The 21749-nt window shown below is 45.9% G+C and overlaps 1 protein-coding gene across 8 annotated transcripts in view; it reads right to left on the minus strand.

Annotated features, from left to right (window-relative positions):
- The window catches only part of dacha (dachshund a), a 128615-nt gene that overhangs the window by 42537 nt on the left and 64329 nt on the right, over positions 1-21749 (minus strand). For 5 of the 8 annotated variants that reach the window (XM_036933287.1, XM_036933283.1, XM_036933279.1 and 2 more), the window contains exon 3: positions 2577-2729. In XM_036933287.1, coding sequence (XP_036789182.1) covers positions 2577-2729 — 153 coding nt within the window. The remainder of the gene's footprint in view (positions 1-2576; positions 2730-21749) is intronic. The other 3 variants (XM_036933285.1, XM_036933282.1, XM_036933286.1) reach the window with 1 other exon arrangement.

The following is a 21749-nucleotide window of genomic DNA, read 5'->3' on the forward strand; positions in this document are numbered from 1 at the left end:
CAGCATCATTATCATCATCATTATCCCTGGTGATGTGACAGAGAGGGGCCAGCTCACCGTAGTGCTGGTGTCAGGGAGGAGTACATTAGAGGGTCTGTGACAGAGTGGGACACACAGGCACCCAGCCCTCGCTACTGACACACCCTCTTCTCTCCATCCAGCTCTGTCATCGTCGCCCAATCTCACGGCTGTCTCGTTACAATGTACTGGAGGAGATTTAACTATCGGTAATCATTTAGGTTGAGGTGTCACGTTACACCAATATTGCTACATGGCTTCATTTGATCGGGAACATCAATTAGGCTCAGCAAGACAGCGGGATTCATGGACACTTTCTGCCTGCCTACTGTCGCCAAGGCCAGCCACTCTTTTACCGTGCAAACAGCATCACCCCAAAATACAAATAAATGAATCCAGTAAATACTTTTGTAAGTTCTCTGTTTCCAGCTAGCACATGTGGTTCCTTGGAAGCTAGCACATGTGGTTCCTTGGAAGCTAGCACATTTGGTTCCTTGGAAGCTAGCACATGTGGTTCCTTGGAAGCTAGCACATTTGGTTCCTTGGAAGCTAGCACATGTGGTTCCTTGGAAGCTAGCACATTTGGTTCCTTGGAAGCTAGCACATTTGGTTCCTTGGAAGCTAGCACATTTGGTTCCTTGGAAGCTAGCACATTTGGTTCCTTGGAAGCTAGCACATTTGGTTCCTTGGAAGCTAGCACATGTGGTTCCTTGGAAGCTAGCACATGTGGTTCCTTGGAAGCTAGCACATTTGGTTCCTTGGAAGCTAGCACATTTGGTTCCTTGGAAGCTAGCACATTTGGTTCCTTGGAAGCTAGCACATTTGGTTCCTTGGAAGCTAGCACATTTGGTTCCTTGGAAGCTAGCATATTTGGTTCCTTGGAAGCTAGCATATTTGGTTCCTTGGAAGCTAGCACATTTGGTTCCTTGGAAGCTAGCACATTTGGTTCCTTGGAAGCTAGCACATTTGGTTCATTGGAAGCTAGCACATTTGGTTCCACGTTTGGTTCCCTGACCGCTAAAATGAAATGTTTTTTAAATATTCTGAGAATGGAAGTGAACATTTATTCTGTTCTGGGAACATAGATTTTTAGTTGCAGGAAGGTTCTGAGAACGTTTTACTATGGTTCCCTGAAAGTTTTCTTGTGAGGATTTATTAACGTTCCGGGAACGGAAATTATAGGCGGTGTTTGAATAGCTTCCTTAAAGACTTTTAATAACACTGATAGCATAGGTTAACTGTTTGGAACTACACAGACAGGACACATGGAAATGTATTTACTTACGCATTAATCGTGCAAAAACATGTATTTTTTATTGTGGCACGGCGTCAGTGAGATTCAAACCTATGATCTTCTGTTCTCTATCCATGGAATTAGTCCACTGAGCCACCAGGATGGAGCTAGCATGCCATTTTTTTTCTCTCGTTATGCTGAAGTACTGAAATTCCCACAGAAGAATGTTGTTTCTTAACGTTCTCGGAACAATTTGAGAACATTACTTTAAATAGAGCCATGAGGAAACCTGGTGGAAACGTTATGCTGAAGTATTACAATTCCCACAGGAGAACGTTGTTTCTCTGAACTATTTGAGAACATTCCCAAATGTCAAACCAGTTGGAGAACGTTCCTAGAACATTACCAACATTTTTATTCAATATAACTATCTTTAAACATTTAGAAAACGTTCTGTTAAAGTAATGAAACGTTATTTTTCTCAAGTTCCTTAAATGTTCCAAGTAACTATCCTGCACCATTCCCAGAATGTTGTGGGAAGGTTGTATGCAAAATAACCACAGGACAACACACTCTCACCAAGCTCTAAGAAACATATGGTTCTCAGAACGTTTATGTGCTAGCTGGGTTTTCTTCCCTCGCAGGCCTTGTGTGTTTATATGTAAACAGTGTGAAGTATAAATAAGTGTGCACATCAGTTTGTCCTGTCTCTCTCTCTCTCTGTGTGTGTGTGTGTGTGTGTGTGTGTGTTTACTTGTCCCTCTACATATTCAGACTCATGTCTCTATCGGGGGCGTCTGCCGTGGCTCTGGGTGGTGATAAAGAAGCCTGTCTGCGTGGCGCCTCTATTACCCGGCCCGCCGCCACGCGCGTTGTTAGTCACACACGCTGCCATCACCGCCATCTAAATGCACGGTCAGGTCGCAGCCATTAAGGACGCCATTAGCCTCAATAAAATACGGCTAAAGCGAAAGCAACGCGAGGGCCAGAACCAATTACCTGTAGTCACGTGTGAAGCAGCCATGGAGAAAGAGACATGGCCAGTGGAAGTTTACAAGGAGACAAACCTTCCGCAGTCTCTACCTAACCTACCTCCTAGAGACGGCTAGACAGGCTATTAACACACTGGCTGTGGCCTTGAACAGATACATCTGTTATTATTTGGGGGGGCTAATATTTTCATTTGAGTTGACAGTCATAATACATATGTGAATGACCTTTATTATAAGGCTTTTCTGTCATAATTTCCTGTTTATTGTGCCTCAATAGTTGGATGTGGTAAAAATGTTAAAAAGTACAGTATGTACGTTGCTGTGCCTCTGACCTGCGTTGGAGTTGAGCTCGTCGTTCTCTGACTCGGTCCCGTTCTGGCTGCCGGCTCCGTGGAGGTTGTTCATGGCCATCAGCTTCATCTTCTGCAGCTTCATAGCCTCGGCCATCGCTGCAGCCGTCAGCCCTGCAGGACAACACATAAATACTGTACACAAATCATACGCATACACAGCAAGGAAACACACACACACGCTCCTCAAATCCCAAAAATCTAATCCAGTGTTATTGGTCACATACACATATTCAGCAGGTGGTATTGCGGGTGTAGCGAAATGCTTGTGTCCCTCGCTCCAACCGTGCGGTAGTAGCTAACGATACACGACAATACACACACATCTCAAAGTAAAAGAATGGGATTAAGAATGTCGGCGTGCTATTGACTAGAACACAGTAGAATACAGTACATACAGTGCCTTGCGAAAGTATTCGGCCCCCTTGAACTTTGCGACCTTTTGCCACATTTCAGGCTTCAAACATAAAGATATAAAACTGTATTTTTTTGTGAAGAATCAACAACAAGTGGGACACAATCATGAAGTGGAACGACATTTATTGGATATTTCAAACTTTTTTAACAAATCAAAAACGGAAAAATTGGGCGTGCAAAATTATTCAGCCCCCTTAAGTTAATACTTTGTAGCGCCACCTTTTGCTGCGATTACAGCTGTAAGTCGCTTGGGGTATGTCTCTATCAGTTTTGCACATCGAGAGACTGAAATTTTTTCCCATTCCTCCTTGCAAAACAGCTCGAGCTCAGTGAGGTTGGATGGAGAGCATTTGTGAACAGCAGGTTTCAGTTCTTTCCACAGATTCTCGATTGGATTCAGGTCTGGACTTTGACTTGGCCATTCTAACACCTGGATATGTTTATTTTTGAACCATTCCATTTTAGATTTTGCTTTATGTTTTGGATCATTGTCTTGTTGGAAGACAAATCTCCGTCCCAGTCTCAGGTCTTTTGCAGACTCCATCAGGTTTTCTTCCGGAATGGTCCTGTATTTGGCTCCATCCATCTTCCCATCAATTCTAACCATCTTCCCTGTCCCTGCTGAAGAAAAGCAGGCCCAAACCATGATGCTGCCACCACCATGTTTGACAGTGGGGATGTTGTGTTCAGCTGTGTTGCTTTTACGCCAAACATAACGTTTTGCATTGTTGCCAAAAAGTTCAATTTTGGTTTCATCTGACCAGAGCACCTTCTTCCACATGTTTGGTGTGTCTCCCAGGTGGCTTGTGGCAAACTTTAAACAACACTTTTTATGGATATCTTTAAGAAATGGCTTTCTTCTTGCCACTCTTCCATAAAGGCCAGATTTGTGCAATATATGACTGATTGTTGTCCTATGGACAGAGTCTCCCACCTCAGCTGTAGATCTCTGCAGTTCATCCAGAGTGATCATGGGCCTCTTGGCTGCATCTCTGATCAGTCTTCTCCTTGTATGAGCTGAAAGTTTAGAGGGACGGCCAGGTCTTGGTAGATTTGCAGTGGTCTGATCCTCCTTCCATTTCAATATTATCGCTTGCACAGTGCTCCTTGGGATGTTTAAAGCTTGGGAAATCTTTTTGTATCCAAATCCGGCTTTAAACTTCTTCACAACAGTATCTCGGACCTGCCTGGTGTGTTCCTTGTTCTTCATGATGCTCTCTGCGCTTTTAACGGACCTCTGAGACTATCACAGTGCAGGTGCATTTATACGGAGACTTGATTACACACAGGTGGACTGTATTTATCATCATTAGTCATTTAGGTCAACATTCGATCATTCAGAGATCCTCACTGAACTTCTGGAGAGAGTTTGCTGCACTGAAAGTAAAGGGGCTGAATAATTTTGCACGCCCAATTTTTCAGTTTTTGATTTGTTAAAAAAGTTTGAAATATCCAATAAATGTCGTTCCACTTCATGATTGTGTCCCACTTTTTGTTGATTCTTCACAAAAAAATACAGTTTTATATCTTTATGTTTGAAGCCTGAAATGTGGCAAAAGATCGCAAAGTTCAAGGGGGCCGAATACTTTCGCAAGGCACTGTACATATGAAATGGGTAAAACAGTATGTAAACATTATTCAAGTGATCAGTGTTCCATTATTAAAGTGACCAGTGTTCCATTATTAAAGTGACCAGTGTTCCATGTCTATATACGTAGGGCAGCAGCCTCTAAGGTGCCGGGTTGAGTAACCGGGTGACAGTGACTAAGTTCAGGGCAGGTTGCTGGACGGAGGCCGGTTAGTGATGGATAGAACAAAATGCCCTACAAGGTAATACATTGGCAGATGTTCATACAGTATCACTGTAATACAGGCCTTTTGCAGCTCTTTAGAGTAGAACACAACTTGGATGCTGTGTCATGCTTTTTTTAAACTCTTTCAGTCCAAGCATGTGTACTTGGTCTCCAGAGACATGTCTATAGAGGAGCCAGAGTGAGGCTTTCACTGGCCCCAGGCCTCCCCTGACCCCTCCAATCCAGGGACAGCTGAGGGGAGCTGGGGCCGCTGATGGCGGTAGGGAGGGTCCCTCCCCGTCCGTCCCAGGAGAGCGCTCTCTCCCCGAGTCTCTCTAAGAAGCCCAGCTACCTTCAGCTCATCAAGGGCTCCACAGCCCCGGAAGCCATCATCACTCTGCCCAATTAGGCCCCTAATTAATTCAATTAGACGATGAAGGGACACATTAAGTAATTAATTAAATGACGACGCAATGCCTTCTTGCTTTGCCGTGATCTAAATTTCTTTGCAAATCAGGACAAAAAAAAATAGACATCTTTTTCATTTTCTCCCCAGGTTCATTCAGACAGTATATGTCACCTTGATCTAATTCATTAACGGAATCGCCTCGAACGGAATGGGAGAGGTGTAAAAAAAAAAAGAGAAAAAAAAATGAAGAGAAAAAAAAGCTCATTCATTTATCATTTAATTTTGTTGGTATGAACATGAACACTTAAGTTACTTTCCCTGTGAAGGGAAGAGAGTCTGATCGGAACCCCATTACTCCAGCGCTGTCAAACACCAAAGGCGGAAAATTAACTGTGCCGCTCTCGTCGGCCAATGTTTCTCAATTCCACTCCACACGGCAAGGCAAATAAACCAGCAAATTATTCTAACTTGAAAAAATATAGACAGGCACAGATAGAGTGGGAGAGGAGAGGGAAGGGTAGGGGGGGGGGGGTTAAGACAAATGAATCTCTGTCCTTACATTTATATTAAAAAAACAAGCCTTCTATTTTTATGCATCCCGGCCCCTCTCTTCCAAGCGTGCCTGAGGAAACAGGCGAAATGTTTTCAATAGCTACATTTAAACAAAATGTCATGATGATTGATTCATTTTATTATGAGTTCATTTTGTTGCCTAATCCCAGACAGTCAGAGGCACAGCTGCAGCAGCTTGGAGGGAAACTCAAACCTCTTCTTGAGCACTGAATTAGCTGTCGACGTGTGGCCGAGGGGGGAAACAGGAGAAAAACAGCTGACAACAACATGGAGGGAGCACGACGTCAACTCTGCTAGTGCCGTAAAAGCTTGGCAGAGCCGTCCGTTATATCAAGCCTTATTTTTTGGTGGGATTTGAGGATGCACTTGGGGGGAAAAAAATACTTGCATGCTTGAAATTCATCCTGTCATGAACTACTGTAAAGCCTTGTCTAAACAGAGAGGGCAGAGCCAGAAGGTTTAGGCGAGCTAGGACATTTTCCCATATCTGATCCTATGATCTTCTAACGCGTCTAGCCTACTAGGGTCACTGAGGATTACTGGCTGGCATACATGAAGTTGGCTTATATGGAACTACAAATTCTAATTTATGCTAAGAGTTTGTCACTCTCGTCATACAAAATCCCTTCTTATTAGAGTCTTGATTCCGCTAATTCTACATATGTAAACGTAAGTACATGAACAGGATGAGCTTGCAAGCCAAAGTAAGGTAGCAAAGCTACAAAACTCTGCTTCAATTTGAAGCAGCTGTATCGAAAAGAACACAGATCTCATCTCGTTGGCCCTCACCATAAACTAAAAGTGATTGTCTGTGTCTCTGAGATCTCTCATCACTGCCTATGCTCTCTGTCAACTAACCTTCAATACATGAACAAGCCACACGGTGGATGGCCTGTTTATGCCCAGTCCAGGCCAAGTTCTCTCTGAGAAGGTAAAATGACCTCAAAGCTTATTATGCACTACAATAGTCTATAGCAGCTCTGATTGAGGTGAGAGAGAGAGGCAATCAACAACCACTGCCTAGCAGACCACATCGAGAGCATAAAATACCACAACAGAGAAAAAAACACAATCAATGCATTGTCTTTACACATTTTTCCCCCCTCCTGATTTTACATGGAAGACGAGCCTGTGAGATCAAACAGGGAACGTAACAGTAATTGATGTTTGAGTAAAGTCACGACCCACGGAAATGGGAGCCCGCGGATGAAAGGGGAGCGGCGTTTTCCAGGGGTGGACAAACAGATTGCTTATTGTTTGCCTTTCATAGCGCTCCTCAGATGTAGAGGACCCCGGCCAGCCCCCACTTTGAGAGGCCTGGCCCTCAGAGTCAGCCCTGCCAGATGAGTGTAAGGCAGTCAGGCACATCGGACTGGACGAGCCATCCATCCTATTTTCTCTTTTCAAGCCCCATCCTCCCTTTCTCTTCGCATCAGATTGGGAGGGGCCATTCTTGCGGCTAATCGTTAATCTGGCTGGGATGGTCTGGGGCGTAGTCCCACCCTGTTACCCTGGGCAGGTTACAGAGGGCCTTTGTGGTCTCTCTGGGGTCAGACACAGGCCAGAATTCCTCCCGTACATTCAGTCCTATTGGCTTTTGTCAGGCCCAGCCCAACTAGGCGTCTGTTTAATTAAAGGGGGGGGATACCTGGTCAGGCGGATTCCATAGAAAAAAAAGGTTCATTCCATTCTTTTGATCTTTGTAGTAGAGGTCTGACCCAGCACTGTGGCTATTGATTTTAATAAAGACGCTGGTATTTGCTGGTCCGTTTGGATATTAATTGTGCAGCAGAGACATGAATCTATGGCCACTGGAGGAAGACAGCAAAGGAATGCAGATATATTACGTTTACACAGTCCCTTGTTTTTAATTTTTTATCTTCCTGTCATTATAATCAGTACCACCTCCAGCCTTTTGGGGCCCGACGTGAAATTTGGTTAGTGCCCCCCGTCTTGGCAGTGGATACGTTTTGTTGTTGTTGCAATGTTAAACTACATTTCCTGAAATTCGGCCCATTTTGCCATGAGGTGTAGAGAAAGTGTTGCGGTTTTAAATCACATTTTCTCAAATTATTCACATTTTGCCATGACTAATGCCATGTTCATATGATATCTGAGTGAGAGTGACTTGACAAAAAACAATGGGGGCCCTGAGAGTAGGGCCCCTGAGAGCATGTCCTGCATGCCAGGTCGGGAGTTTGGTGATGATAAAGCCTACTACTAAAAGGTTTAGATACCTGGCAAGACTACTTTACCTAGCAATAAAAAATGGTAGCTGACATGGGCTAATTGAGTGACTGACATGAGTGGAAAACTGCTGATGCACTACCAAATATTTTAACTTAGCAATTTGATTGCAAAGAAAACAAGTCTGGCCGGGCACCATGAACAACAACGTGGGACGGGAGCTCCCTCCCTCCGCGCAAAATAAGGCACCTGCACAGGCTGCTGTACTCCACAACAATGCTGAAGAATGACAAGACAATGGGGAACAAGATCAAGAGGGAAAACTGAGACTGTTACACACTACAACCAAACAAAGGTTTGTCAAAGTGTGCCAAGCAAGTGACAGTTGTGAACATGTTGTCAACTGGACAGTTCAACTGCCGTCACATAGACACGTATATTCATCATAATGCCGCCGTTGAATTTGTGCCGAGTTTCACGTACTATCAAGGCCACTCGGTGCTTATAGTGGTGTTTAGTATACTGATGTTTTCATCATTTGACCGCGCGTATTGGTGGTTGGTGTACTTTCATTTTGTTGCCGTTATCAAAAACAAGCTGTTGCACTGTGCCAGCACCGAACTTTTCTTGGAACAGTTCAATTTGTGTGTGTTTTCTTTTGTGTTTTTTACATATAACCTACAGTATCATAAATGAATGAAAATGCTATTGTGTTAAATTAAATGAAATGCAAAATCGTATTCTAATGTTAACCGAGGCCTTCATAAAACCGCACCAAAACATATGACGTTTATTAATTACACTGTCGTAATGACTGAAGGGGGGGCACAGCAGTTCTAATGTTAAATTACTTTTAAGCCTTGAGACAATTGAGACGTGAATTGTGTATGTGCGCCATTCGAAACGGCGCAGTGTAGTAGGTGCCAGGTGCACTGGTTTGTGTCAAGAACTGCAACGCTGCTGGGTCTTTCCCGCTCAACAGTTTCCCGTGTGTATCAAGAGTGGTCCACCACCTGAAAGACATCCAGCCGACTTGACACAACTGTGGGAAACGTTGGAGTCAACATGGAACAGCATCCCTGTGGAACGCTTTCAACACCTTGTGGAGTCCATGCCCAGATCAATTGAGGCTCTTCTGAGGACAACTCCACATTAGGAAGGTGTTCTTAATGTTTTTACACTCAGTCTATATATAATATACATTATTTTTGGGGGTCGGGCCCCCTAACGGCCGCGGGGCCCTACGCGCAGTGCGTAGTCTGCGTATCGGAAGAGGCTCTGATTTTAATGCAAGGGAATATTCCATCATGAAGCTTATAACACGGACAGCAGTGCACAGCTTATTCTATCTAAAGTCCTGTGGGGGCGGGCAATTCGCACAGATATCGAGTCAGTGCGTGGAGCTGCGGTGTTCATATATGTAGCAGTAGGTGTCGCAGGCACTGTCTCTCTCACTTCAGATATTCACTTAAAGGCCATTACAGGCATACAGAGGACTAGAACTCCATTGAGCTGGAAGGTCTCGCTCAAAGCTCTCTTTCGGTCCAAACAATTCCACCAGAGTGGCTTAACAATTGTACATGTGAATTCATACAAAGGAAAGGGAAGGGGAAAAAAAACGGATTGCCTGTGAGAACAAGCCTGCAGAGATTGTGTTTTTCAGCCAAAATGGTGATTTGTGTTAATCTCAATTCTCAGCTGCATGCGTTATCGCATTTTACATTTCTCCTTTTCAATGGGGAGAATAACATCTTTTCTTCACTCTGACAGAGTGTCCCAGGAAAAGTATCAGATTTTGTGCGAAAGGGAAAGAGGGCAATGGGGGTTGAAGGGGGGGGCACAGACTCTGTCTTTGATTCTCAACACAGTAAATATGACCTTCCTATTCTGCGTTTTCAAGTAAACTGAGATTGCGGGAAGGACAAAAAAAAGGAAGGGGGTAGGGTATACTGTATTTAATTCACCTTTGGAATTTCCGAACAGCGGAACAAGGAGGAGACGAATGCACAACAAAGAGAGATGGCTCCGAGGCGTAATCAAACCCCCGTGCATTCTACAAAGGTGGTGAGAATCCCAGAAATAGGACAAGATGGAGGTGGCTATTAAAGCCAGGATTACCTGCAGCTTGTGGCCTTGTGCTGTTCTGGACCTGAGCGGAAGACTGCTGGGACATGACAGCATGTCCACGTTCTCCACCATGCTGCGGTGTTACAATACGACATACAGTACCAGCTCTGTGCTGCCAAAACGGGCCGCGTCAGTCGAGTGTCCCGATACAGACATTCAATAAAGCCACTGGGCTTTCAAATGCAAAGCTTAGCGGAATAGAAGGTCCATCGATAGAGCTGGAGAATCTGTGAGAGAAACCCAGCCTGTTCTCCACCATACTGTAGACTGTAGTATAGCTGTTGAGAGCAGAGTGCCTTAACGAAGGCTGTAATTAGTCCTAATTAAGTCAGACCCTAATGTTGAGGCGTGCCGTTGTGGGAGAGCGCGGCGCAGTAGGAGAAGTGGGAGATGGGGGTGCCATTGTCTTGTGGGGACACACACACACACACACAGACACACACGTAATGTCATATACTCCATGGATCATCAAAGATTGACCCATTGGCCCATCTCTCCACCAGACTACATGTCAATATTCTCCGGTCAGATACCAATGACAGGGAGATTTTTCAATATTACAATAATGCAATATAAAACACGTATTCATTTGATAACCTTATCTTTGATCACACATCTGTCAATCAATCACCGCTGTCTGTCTGTCGACTGTTGACATTGGCAGGGGGGTGTGTGCAGGGGACACACCAACCAGCCAGTGATTGGAGTCTTTTAACACATGAGCTGAATCTCAGATGTAGCTTTGGAGGAGTGTGAAGAGGCTGAGTCCTGGAATAGAAATGCCTGTTTGCATGACACGGGCTGGGGAGGAGACTGGAGAGGCCACTGTGTCTTCATGACCCTGACCAACCTCTCTATTTCTCTCTCTCTCTCTCTCTCTCTCTCTCTCTCTCTCTCTCTCTCTCTCTCAACATGCTGAAACTCTCTCAATGTAATCTCATCATACAGTCCTCTGATCTTCTGTAAATTACATTTTTACATTTTAGTCATTTAGCAGAGGGGTGGGGGGGGGGGTAGCTTATCCAGAGCAACTCTTAAAACTGCATTGTTGGATAAGGGCTCACCTTAAGGTGAAATACCTGTTGTATTCGGCGCATGTGACAAATAAAATTAGATTTGACGTACAGGAGAAATGTGTGCTTATGTGTGTGTCAGGGTTGGGCTCAATTTTAATTGAAGGCGGTCAATTCTGGAAGTAAACTAAAATGACAATCTCAACGATCGAGTAAAAGGGCATTTATTTTAAGTGACTTCTCAATAAAGTGAAAAGTCGAAGCTATTTATATAGAACGTTTTCAAAATCCAGATTTTTTTTTACTGCCTTCAGCCCAACCATGGTGTGTGTGTGTGTGTGTGTGTGTGTGTCCGTGTGTGTAGTAGGGACGCTACTCTCTGCGTCGTCCAAGTGGCCACAGGACACAGGCAATAATTAGCAGACACAGCAGCAGCAGCTTGCAGTTTTATATTACATCAAGGTAAACTCACACTGCTAGGAGAGGAGATGACTTATATCAAACGGGAATACGCTGTTAATTAACTCCCTGCCGTAGCAATCCCTTCCTCTGTTTCTGCTATGGACTTAACCATCGCTGGCTTTCAGCACGTATCCATGTACCCCCCCCCCCCCCCCCCCCCCACGGTCTTATTGGAAGAACGGACACAGCCTTGTAAATGGCTGTTTGAATGGGAAAGTCAAGGACAATGTGAGCTCAAGCGAGAGGCTGAGGAGTCAAGTGTCTGGACTGTGCCTCCTCACTCTTAGCTGGGACTTTCTTTATCGTGGTGGGAGCCTGGTCTGGTTTGCTCGGGGAATGGGATTCGGGTTGGTACGTGGGAGTGCTGATCTGGACGTGTCATCAAACAGTGGCCCTGGCGGGGAGGTGGGCCGTGGGTGGCAGAGCAGGAGTAGATTAATAACCCTGGCTGTGCACAGGGCTGTCGTGTTCAGGGCTCAGGATGCAGCAAGGCTTTATGGGGGCCAAACCCAGCGTGTCTCCCGACAGGGGATGCCAGAGCACGACTGGGAGTCAGAAAGCCAGAAACACGTCTCTGTGTGCTTTATTGGTGTTATTGCTTTTTATAAACTGGGTGGTTCGAGCCCTGAATGCTGATTGGCTGACAGCTGTGGTACATCAGACAGTATACCACAGGTATAACAAAACATTTATCTTAACTGCTCTAATTACGTTGGTAACCAGTTTATAATAGCAATAAGGCACCTCAGGGGGTTGTGGTATATGGCCAACATACCACGGCTCAGGGCTGTATCCAGGCACTCCGTGTTGCGTCGTGCCATAGAGCAGCCCTTAGCCGTGTTATATAGGTCGTATACCACACCCCCTCGTGCCTTATTGCTTAATTATACACACGCAGGCATGCTTGCACATAGCACGTACGCACACGTGCACACACACCACTGTTGCATTTGTGGCCGTCTGCAGCGAGTGTAAAGAGGGAGAGGGAGCTGAGACCGGCACTGATTTCTAGGCATCCCTTTAACCCCAGGAACTCGTTAATGTTTCATGAAAAGAGCCACTAGAGTCCTCACTGGCTGACTCACAATATCACGACTTAGCAGAAATAAATGGGCCAAGTGTTCAAAGAGTAACAAGACTTTGCTCAGTGGGCAGAAAGTGAGTAGAGAGCACTTTTCTTCCCCACACATAAACCCCCCCCTCTCTGTCTCTCTCTCTCTCTCTCTCTCTCTCTCTCTCTCTCTCTCTCTCTCTCTCTCTCTCTCTCTCTCTCTCTCTCTCTCTCTCTCTCTCTCTCTCTCTCTCTCTCTCTCTCTCTCTCTCTCTCTCTCTCTCTCTCTCTCTCTCTCTCTCTCTCTCTCTCTCTCTCTCTCTCTCTCTCTCTCTCTCTCTCTCTCTCTCTCTCTCTCTCTCTCTATCTCTCTCTCTCTCTCTCTCTCTCTCTCTCACTCTCACTCTCTCTCACTCTCTCTCTCTCTCTCTCTCACTCTCTCCATCCCCCTGCCCACCTCATGCGCTCAGACTTCTTATCCTGTAGGTGCCTCCCTGGAGCCCCTCAAATGGACTGGGGCAAAAAAGGAAAAGAAAAACCCACCAGCGTTCCCCTCCTTCATCTTCTGACGGCCCCCAGCCCGCATGCTCTCTACCTGTCCTTTATCCCTTCATCTCTCTCGCTCTAACTCATTCTTCATGTCACTCTGTCCCAGTTCACTGAATTATCTCTGTGTATCTGGCTGGTCACCTAACTTATCACACACACCCGACTGCCTTTAACCGCCTACATCCACAGTTGTCGGAAGACAAAGACACTGTTCGGGATGTTTTTATACAGCAAGGAGGGGAACAATCTGCGGTGGTTGCAGTGTTTAAGGACTTTCCATAGTTTTGTGAAATCGTTTTCCCCCTCAGCTCTGCGTGGGCTTCCTCTAGCTACTGTAAACTTGCTGGTCTGCACTTAGCTGAGTACCTTAATTAACTAGCCTTATTAATACTGCTAATTGCGGAAGAACAAAGGTTTGTACCTCCCTCCTGCTTCAAAGGCAGGCCTGGGCACATGGATCATTACAAACAGACCACCCAACTGTCCCAGAGGACTCCTGCTGTTTATTTCCCAGCTAGAAGAGCAACAAGACCCAACTTTATAGTTAACCTTGAGCGCTGTGTCTGATCTGCCTTCGATTGGACCGGGCCCCTCACCCTTTCATTCCACCTCCTTTTAACAACGGGTTCAGCAGCGTCAGAAGATGAAGGAGGGAAACGCTTGTGTTTTTTTTCCTTTTTTGCCCCAGTCCATTTGAGGGGCTCCAGGGAGGCACCTACAGGATAAGAAGTCTGAGCGCATGAGGTGGGCAGGGGGATGGAGAGAGTGAGAGAGAGAGTGAGAGAGAGAGGGGGGGGAGTAGAGAGAGAGAGAGTGTGTGAGAGAGAGAGAGAGAGAGAGAGAGAGAGAGAGAGAGAGAGAGAGAGAGAATGCAAACACAAAGAAAGTGGACGGAATGTGTGCATTATCCACCGGCAGCTCGTTTGCGTACAGCACGAGATGCGTGCCCCCCTTTCCGTGACTTATTGAATTGATTGCTAACATAACCAAATTACTGGTCAAGTTGTAAACCCCAAAATTCCAAAATATACTTATTTTTTCAAAGAAAGCCATTTGTTCGTCTTTGGGAAAAAATGTAAAGGAAGCAGAGAATGGAAGAAGGAAAAACACAGAGGAAAAATGAGTGAGCCATGCATGATGATACTCCTGGCATCTGAGAGGGGGTAAGTCTGTCCAAACGGCTCTAATGTGATTGATGAGCACAGCAGTCTCCCTCCCTCCCTCTCTCTGTCTCGCTCTCTCACTCTCTCTCTCATACACCCCCCCACCCGCTCTCTTTCTCTCTCCCATCATTGGCTCCTCCACTCCTAACTCTCACCTCCTCTGGCTGACTGGAGGGAGAGAGAGGAGAAGGAGAGGGGTTTGGGAAAGCAGGCAGACAGACAGACAGGCAGAGGCACTCCTAGTGAAAACAGGGGAGGGGGGGGGGGGCGCACACTGGAGCCGAAACAATAGTGACAGGCGCACTGGCTGGGGGTTTGCTGGTCGGATTAGCTCCAATAGCCATAATAAATGAAACAAGAGGATGAAATAAAAACAAGTCCACACTGACTGAAGGCTGGGCTTATGGGAAGTGGCAGCTCCACTGGCCCCCAGGCTCTGAATTAGTTTTGCCACTCGATAATTTGACTGATTCACTTGAGTGGCCGGAGAGGACGTTTTTTGGGCCTGATCTCGGTGTAATCGAGTAACCTGGCTGGTGATTACCCCACGGGCGCACAGGCTCTGGACGGGGACCTGGGACAGAGGAGAGGAGAGACAGGTGGAGGAGAGCGAGAGAGGGGCTGCCCTGGCTGGCGGACGGCTGGAGCACAGAGCTCAGAGCAGGTAGCAGCAGTACTTGTTGGGCCCAACACTTGCACGGTCACTTAACTCCTCTCACGTCACTGCTTCATGCCTCAGTTCTCCTGCCTGGCCTGGATTAGATATCTCCCCCTATCTCGCCAGATGTCTCCCATAAGAGTGTGTTGCGTGCGTGCTGGTACATCTATGTGCGCATCCATTCTCTATGCGTGCACGTGTGCATGTGTGAATGTGTGTGAGAATAAAGCTGTGTTTGCATCTGCCCAGCAGAGGTCCCAGTAAACTCCAGATGAGTGGTGTGATAGTGGGACGGGACAGGAGCCTACTGGCTCTTCTTTAACAACGAGAATGAGGAGGCAGGGGGGATTTTCTCCTGTGTAGAGGCAGCCCAGGAATCTGTCAGAATCACTGCAGAAGATGGAAGGGAAGGGAGGGGGGGGGGGGGGGGGTGCACTGCTGCCTGTGCACTGCAGTTGAAGGGTAACCTTTACTTAACCTTTCATATGTCGAAAGCACATTTCGCCACTGACTTATTAATTTGGACAAGGTCGCCTTTTTTCCCCCTTCATTTTAATACCAGATTAGCGGCGCCAGATCGTGAACTTTGATGTGGAAAATGTGCAGATGAGGGCAACTCTCTGGGCCACCGCGTAAAAATTAGCAGGACTTTATTGACGTGCTATTGACAACAACAACAAAAATTCTAAAGAGGAGAAATGTCAATGCTTGCTACACAAGAGTAACAAGCAGAGTAAGCACTAAAATGTTAATTTACATACGACGCTGTCAAAATGAATAATAGAAGGTGCTGGATGCTGCTTTTCTTCTGCCCTGTTCAGGGAGCGGGGTTGATGGAACTGTGGAGGGCTGGCTGCGTAAAGGGCAGATGTCTGTCCCCAAAACCCCACTGCTGTCCTTCACGGAGAACCACACTGCTGTGTTCCACAGAGACACACACACTTCTTTCCTTCACAGAGAACCCCACTGCTGTCCTTCACGGAGAACCACACTGCTGTGTTCCACAGAGACACACACACTTCTTTCCTTCACAGAGAACCCCACTGCTGTCCTTCACGGAGAACCACACTGCTGTGTTCCACAGAGACACACACACTTCTTTCCTTCACAGAGAACCCGACTGCTGTCCTTCACAGAGAACCCACGCTGCTGTGTTTCGCAGAGAACCACACTTCTTTCCTTCACAGCAGATGCTATTTTAGGAATGTGACGGGCTTCACCATGCTTCCCTAATTGTATATAGAAAGCAAAGAGATGAATATATTCCTAGACATGACGAGGAAGACATGACCTGTATAACTTATACTTTTTTTTAATGGGGAAAACATACATTTTTTTATACTTTTTTTAAAGTCCCTTTCCTTACATGTTTTTTTCATAGTCATGCAAAAACATGAACAAGTTTGCCTTCCTGCCCTGAGTAAACAGTAACACCAAAATCATTAACATCCTCTGTGTGTGATTTAAGGATTATGTCATTAACGAGAATCAAACTTTACCAAGATTACTGCAAAGTGATCTCACCCCAGGGTGACCACACGGTCTGTCATTACAGAGTGAGGGGAGAAGGGCACAGAATTACACAGAGCTAATCCCACCCGCACAACCTGGGGATTATTTCACAGAGTAGGAGATGATTTTACAGAGTAGGAGACGATTTCTTTTCTTAAGAGGCTTTTGCAACCTTTATGGAATAGGGAGCAGCCTTCATACAGACAGTATGTAGCCTGCAGCGACAACGACACACACACACACACACACACACACATACACACACACGGGCCTGAGCGTGAGTCACTGACTTCAAACTGTCACTCATCTGGCGTCCCCTAATTAAGTGTCTAATTATAGAGCTAATGCTGGCGACTGCAGCCACGATAAAGAGGACATGATGGCTACAGCAGACATACACAAACACACAGGGACACACACACACACCACCACCACCAGTTGGTGGGCTTCTCTGTGGATTCAAATCAAGGAATTACGTTTGAGTGACAGCATGAAGAAGTGTGACCGGTACTACCATTTTACCTCAAACCTCTATAGTGAACAGACAATCCTGCACTGTATGTTCGCAACCCACTTCCTGCCCGGGGTAAGGGCTCGACACACAGCATAACTAGAACGTGACTAACATTGGCTGGCTGAACGGGACATTGCTAGGGTGCAATGCCAAGGGTTTGGGGGGGGGGGGGTCGGGCCAGGAGGTTCGGGGAGATATACTGGGCAACCCTGGGGTGTTCAGTATCTCTATCAGGTCATGAATGAGATACAGGAGGTGCTTTCAAATGTCACGATGAGAAGGAAAGTGCATCAGATAAGCTCATTAGGAACGAGTCAGATCGGGGCTCTGCATTCATCTGCACCACGGGGCAAACGTTTCACCGAGAGGAAAAAGAAGAGAGCCGCTCAGCTTTCGATCCTGTCCCTGCTCTGCAGATCAATAGGAAAAGTCAAGGAGAAGCAATACAGATCCACAAAAGAGAACCACTGACTCCTGCATTTAAAAGAGGGAGGAAAATAAGTACTTAGTGATTTGCTTTGCATTGCGTGCAGCGTTTCTCCCTGTACCACTGGGCTCTCTCTCTCTCTCTGATCATAACCTCTTTGTTTTTACAGTCTCCTCCTCATTAACCAAGCCCATCCTGATCATTCCTGAGAGCACGTTTCCAGACAGCCAGATCACTGGAAATACAAATGAAAAGCCCCCCCCCCCCCCCCTCCTTCTCCACAGATCCTTCATTAAATACGGATTGGGGGCCACCCACCTACGTCGAGGCCTGGTGTTTAATTCTGCTCTGTGCGTTGGCAGGCGTGCGTCTCAGGGCCCCGGCTCTTTATCACAGGGATTTACAGACCCTCAGCGTCTGGCCCTCTCTCTCGTCTTCTCTCTCTCTCTCTCTATTTCTCTCTACATCTCATCTCTCCCTTCCCCTCTTCCTCTCGCTCTTCCTCTCTCTCTCGCTCCCTCTCTCAGTATTTCTGTAACCCAGGACTCATAAACAAGGCCATGAGAGAGCAGACGCCAGTGGGCCCCAGCCTAAAGTAGGGTACCAGGCAGGGACGGACTGGCCATAGGGCAAATAACTGATGGGCTGGTCCATCTTTAGCCGAGTGGGCCAGTCTACAGTAAATTGTTTATGTACCCTATCATTTAATGCAGAATGACCCTAATTCAGCCAATAAATGGGGCTAGAATGCCTGGGCCCGAGAAGCTAAAGGTTGGCCTTGGTCTGACAATGATGATGATGAAGACTGTGACGGAGGTGACAAAGATCATGTTTGTACCACGTGGGTTTTCTCTCAACAGCGGTCCTTGAGGTAGCCCTCCCAAGAAGGAGGAAGGCATGGATTAGGATAAATGTTGAGCACACAATGCTGGCTGGTTTACACCCTGATGTCCCCCCCCCCCCAGTTGATATCTATATTCCTGGCATCGCCTGGCTCCACTTCTCTCTCTCTGAAAGGCCTCTGTTCATTAGCATGCGCGAGGGCCAGGCTAGCCCATATGTCACTAAATAGAACCCCATGTTTAATTTATCCTCGGTTATTCTACTCAGAGACTTTAACCCCTTCAGGTGAGCGCGCGTCGAGCGAGGTACTGCCAAGCCCGAGCAGAGCATGCAAAAAAACAAACCAACACACAGGGAAACAACGTCGAGACTGACACAGAATCAGCCAATACGGCGACCTGGGTTTAAGGAGAGGTCAGAGAGCAATGCTACCGCACTGTTCCAGGAAGTCAGGAGCGAGTGCCGGGGTTCGCTGTCAGAACTTTTAAGCGATTAAGAACGTGGACATCCTACATTTACTGTGAGATGACTGTACTGCAATCTGTTCACTTGTATCAGCCAGGTAAAAGTGACCAACGCTGCAAGACAACAGTGGAGTATGGCTCTGGGTAACTGTGATTCAGAGGAAAAGAAAGGCGATCCAAAACAGTAGTTAAATACTATTTGTCAGAGTGAGGCCCAGGGAAGAGGGGGAGTAGGAGGCCCTCCTCCCAGGTTTGGAGGGGAGAGGGGGGGTGGGGGGGGGGTTAAGCAGATGGAGGACCAGTCCCCGGTGGGACATGTCATTCATCAAAGTCACCAGGACGGCCTGTTTTGTTTTCAGAGGGAGAGAGTGAGAGAGAGAGAGAGAGAGAGAGTGAGAGAGTGAGAGAATGAGAGAGAGAGAGGCAGGTGGTTCTACTTGGGGTTCCGTGACAGCCTGCATGACACACACAACATCTTTCCTGTCTTCATCTCCTGCTCTGCAAAAAGTGAAACCACAGTTTAACACCTAAAACTCCTTAATAACCTATTGGGAGGATTAAAGGAGCGAGAGAAACACCATCACACACCTCTCTGGCTCTGACAGCTCACTCTCTCTCTCTCTGTTCCTCCCTTCATCCCTCTATCTCTCCATCTCCCCCCCCCCCCCCCCCCCCCTGACCCAGATTGCTCCAGCAGTGTAGTCAGAGGCGGAAGTCACGCTTTACATGATGACTGTACTGTGTAGTGAGGATGGAATCATTATGCCTGCTGTCGGAGCTCCTCCCCTCCTCTCTCCGGCGTGCCAGGGGCTTAGGATGTTTCTGTCAACAGCATTCCAGGAAACCAAACGCTCCAACAAAGCCCACAACACGTTGGTTTTGCTTTTGCTCGGTGCAACATCCCCCCCCCCCCCCCCCCCCCACCACCACCAGTGCACTGACTCTAAACACGAGAGGGGAAGCTTTGAGAGTGAAAACCAGTATTCCCTCATGACTACTTCTTCTTTCTGTTCTTTTCTTCCCGCTCACAAGGTGACGCTGAGCAGTGAAGTACAAAACAGAACTGCAAACAACCACTGGGGGGGGGGTACAGCTTGAATAAAGCTTGCTCATTTGTACGGATAATTATCGCATTATATGTTAATAACAAAACAAATGGTTTCTAGTAACTGAATGACAACTCCGATACAAAATCTGCTTTTTGACGTCTTCTGCAAAATGTTTCTACTGAAATCGGAATATATTGTTACTGCTGACAGTGTTGTCGCATACGGCGGATAGACGCAGGGAAACGTGGTTTTTTTTTGTTACAGGGTCAGGCATAGCAGCACGGCGCCGCTGGAGGAAATGAGGGTTAAGTGCCTTGCTCAAGGGCACGTCGGCAGATTTTTCACCTTGATGGCTCGGGGTATTCAAACCAGCAACCTATTGGTTACTGGCTCCAACGTTGTCAGCGCTAGAACGACAACTGCTGCTGCTATCACCTTCCTGTCAAAACCTCAAGTATGTTCATCAAGAAGCAGTGAACGCAAACTTCTACAGGGTCTCGAATCCATTCAGGATTCACGAGGACGATACCGTATTCATGTTGGGTATCTAGAGTGCCTTCAGAAAGTATTCCTATTCCCTAGACTTCGTCCACATTTTGTTGTGTTACAGCATGAATTCAAAATGGATTAGATAGACTTTGTTTCTCAACCATCTACACACAATACCCCATAATGACAAAGTGAAAACTTGTTTTCATAAAATTTTGGCCAATTTAATGAAAATGAAATGCAGAACTATGACATTTACATAAGTATTCACAACCCTGTTAGAATCACTTTTGGTCTTTCTGGGTAAGTCTCTAAGAGCTTTGCACACCTGGATTGTACAATATTTGCACATTATTCACATTATTATTATTGTCAAATTGGTAGTTGATCATTGCTAAACAGCTATTTTCAAGTCTTGCCATAGATTTTCAAGCCAACTGATGTAAAAACTGTAACTAGGCCATTCAATGTCTTCTTATTAAGCAACTTAAGCAACAATAGGTTATTGTCCTGATGAAAGGTGCATTTGTCTCCCAGTGTCTGTTGGCAAGCAGACTGAACCACGTTTTCCACTAGGATTTTGCTTGTGCTTAGTTCTATTCCATTTTTTTATTTTTTTTTATCATTGACGATTACAAGCATACCCATAACATGATGCAGCCACCACCATGCTTGAAAATATAAAAAGTGGTACACGGGGATGTGTTGTGTTGGATTTTCCCCAAACATAATTTATATTTCAGGACATTAAGTTCATTTCTTTGCTACATTTTTGGGGGTTTTGCTTTTGGGCCTTATTGCAAACAGGATGCGTGTTTTGGAATATTTAAATTCTGTACAGGCTTCCTTCTTTTCACTCTGTCATTTAGGTCAGTATTGTGGAGTAACTACAATGCTGTTGGAGGCAATAACAAAGGTGTTGAATACTTCTTCAATCAAGACATTTCGCCTTTACATTTTTTTATACATTTTATAATAGGGCGTATCGTGTGTAGGCCAGTGACACAAAACCTCAATTGAATCCATGTTAAATTCAGGCTGTAACGCAACAAAATGTGGAAAAAGTCAAGGGGTGTGAATACTTTCTGAAGGCACTGTAAATATGCTGTTTGCTTCTGGGAGAATGAGCAATGGAAATGCAGGTTGTCCCATGAACTCAATGAAAAGGCTTTCAGGAATAATGTCCCCCTGTCTGTGCTATCAAGAAATAGGAGCGCCTTGAGGATTTATTTTTATTTTTAATAAGTCATCATTTAAAAAAATAATTAATTAAACGCTGAAAACATTTGTGTCTAAAACAAAACATGTACTGCTTGGTCGTTAAAGGTAAAGAAAATAATATCAAAATAACGAAAAGGTTGTGTTTAATTATCACATTAAACTACATGTGCGAAAGATACGACTCATTTGCCACCAATATCGTCTCTAATTGTGTCTCGTCGTCTGACAGACACG

The sequence above is a fragment of the Oncorhynchus mykiss genome, chromosome 10, assembly GCF_013265735.2.
Source record: "Oncorhynchus mykiss isolate Arlee chromosome 10, USDA_OmykA_1.1, whole genome shotgun sequence".
Taxonomy (NCBI): domain Eukaryota; kingdom Metazoa; phylum Chordata; class Actinopteri; order Salmoniformes; family Salmonidae; genus Oncorhynchus; species Oncorhynchus mykiss.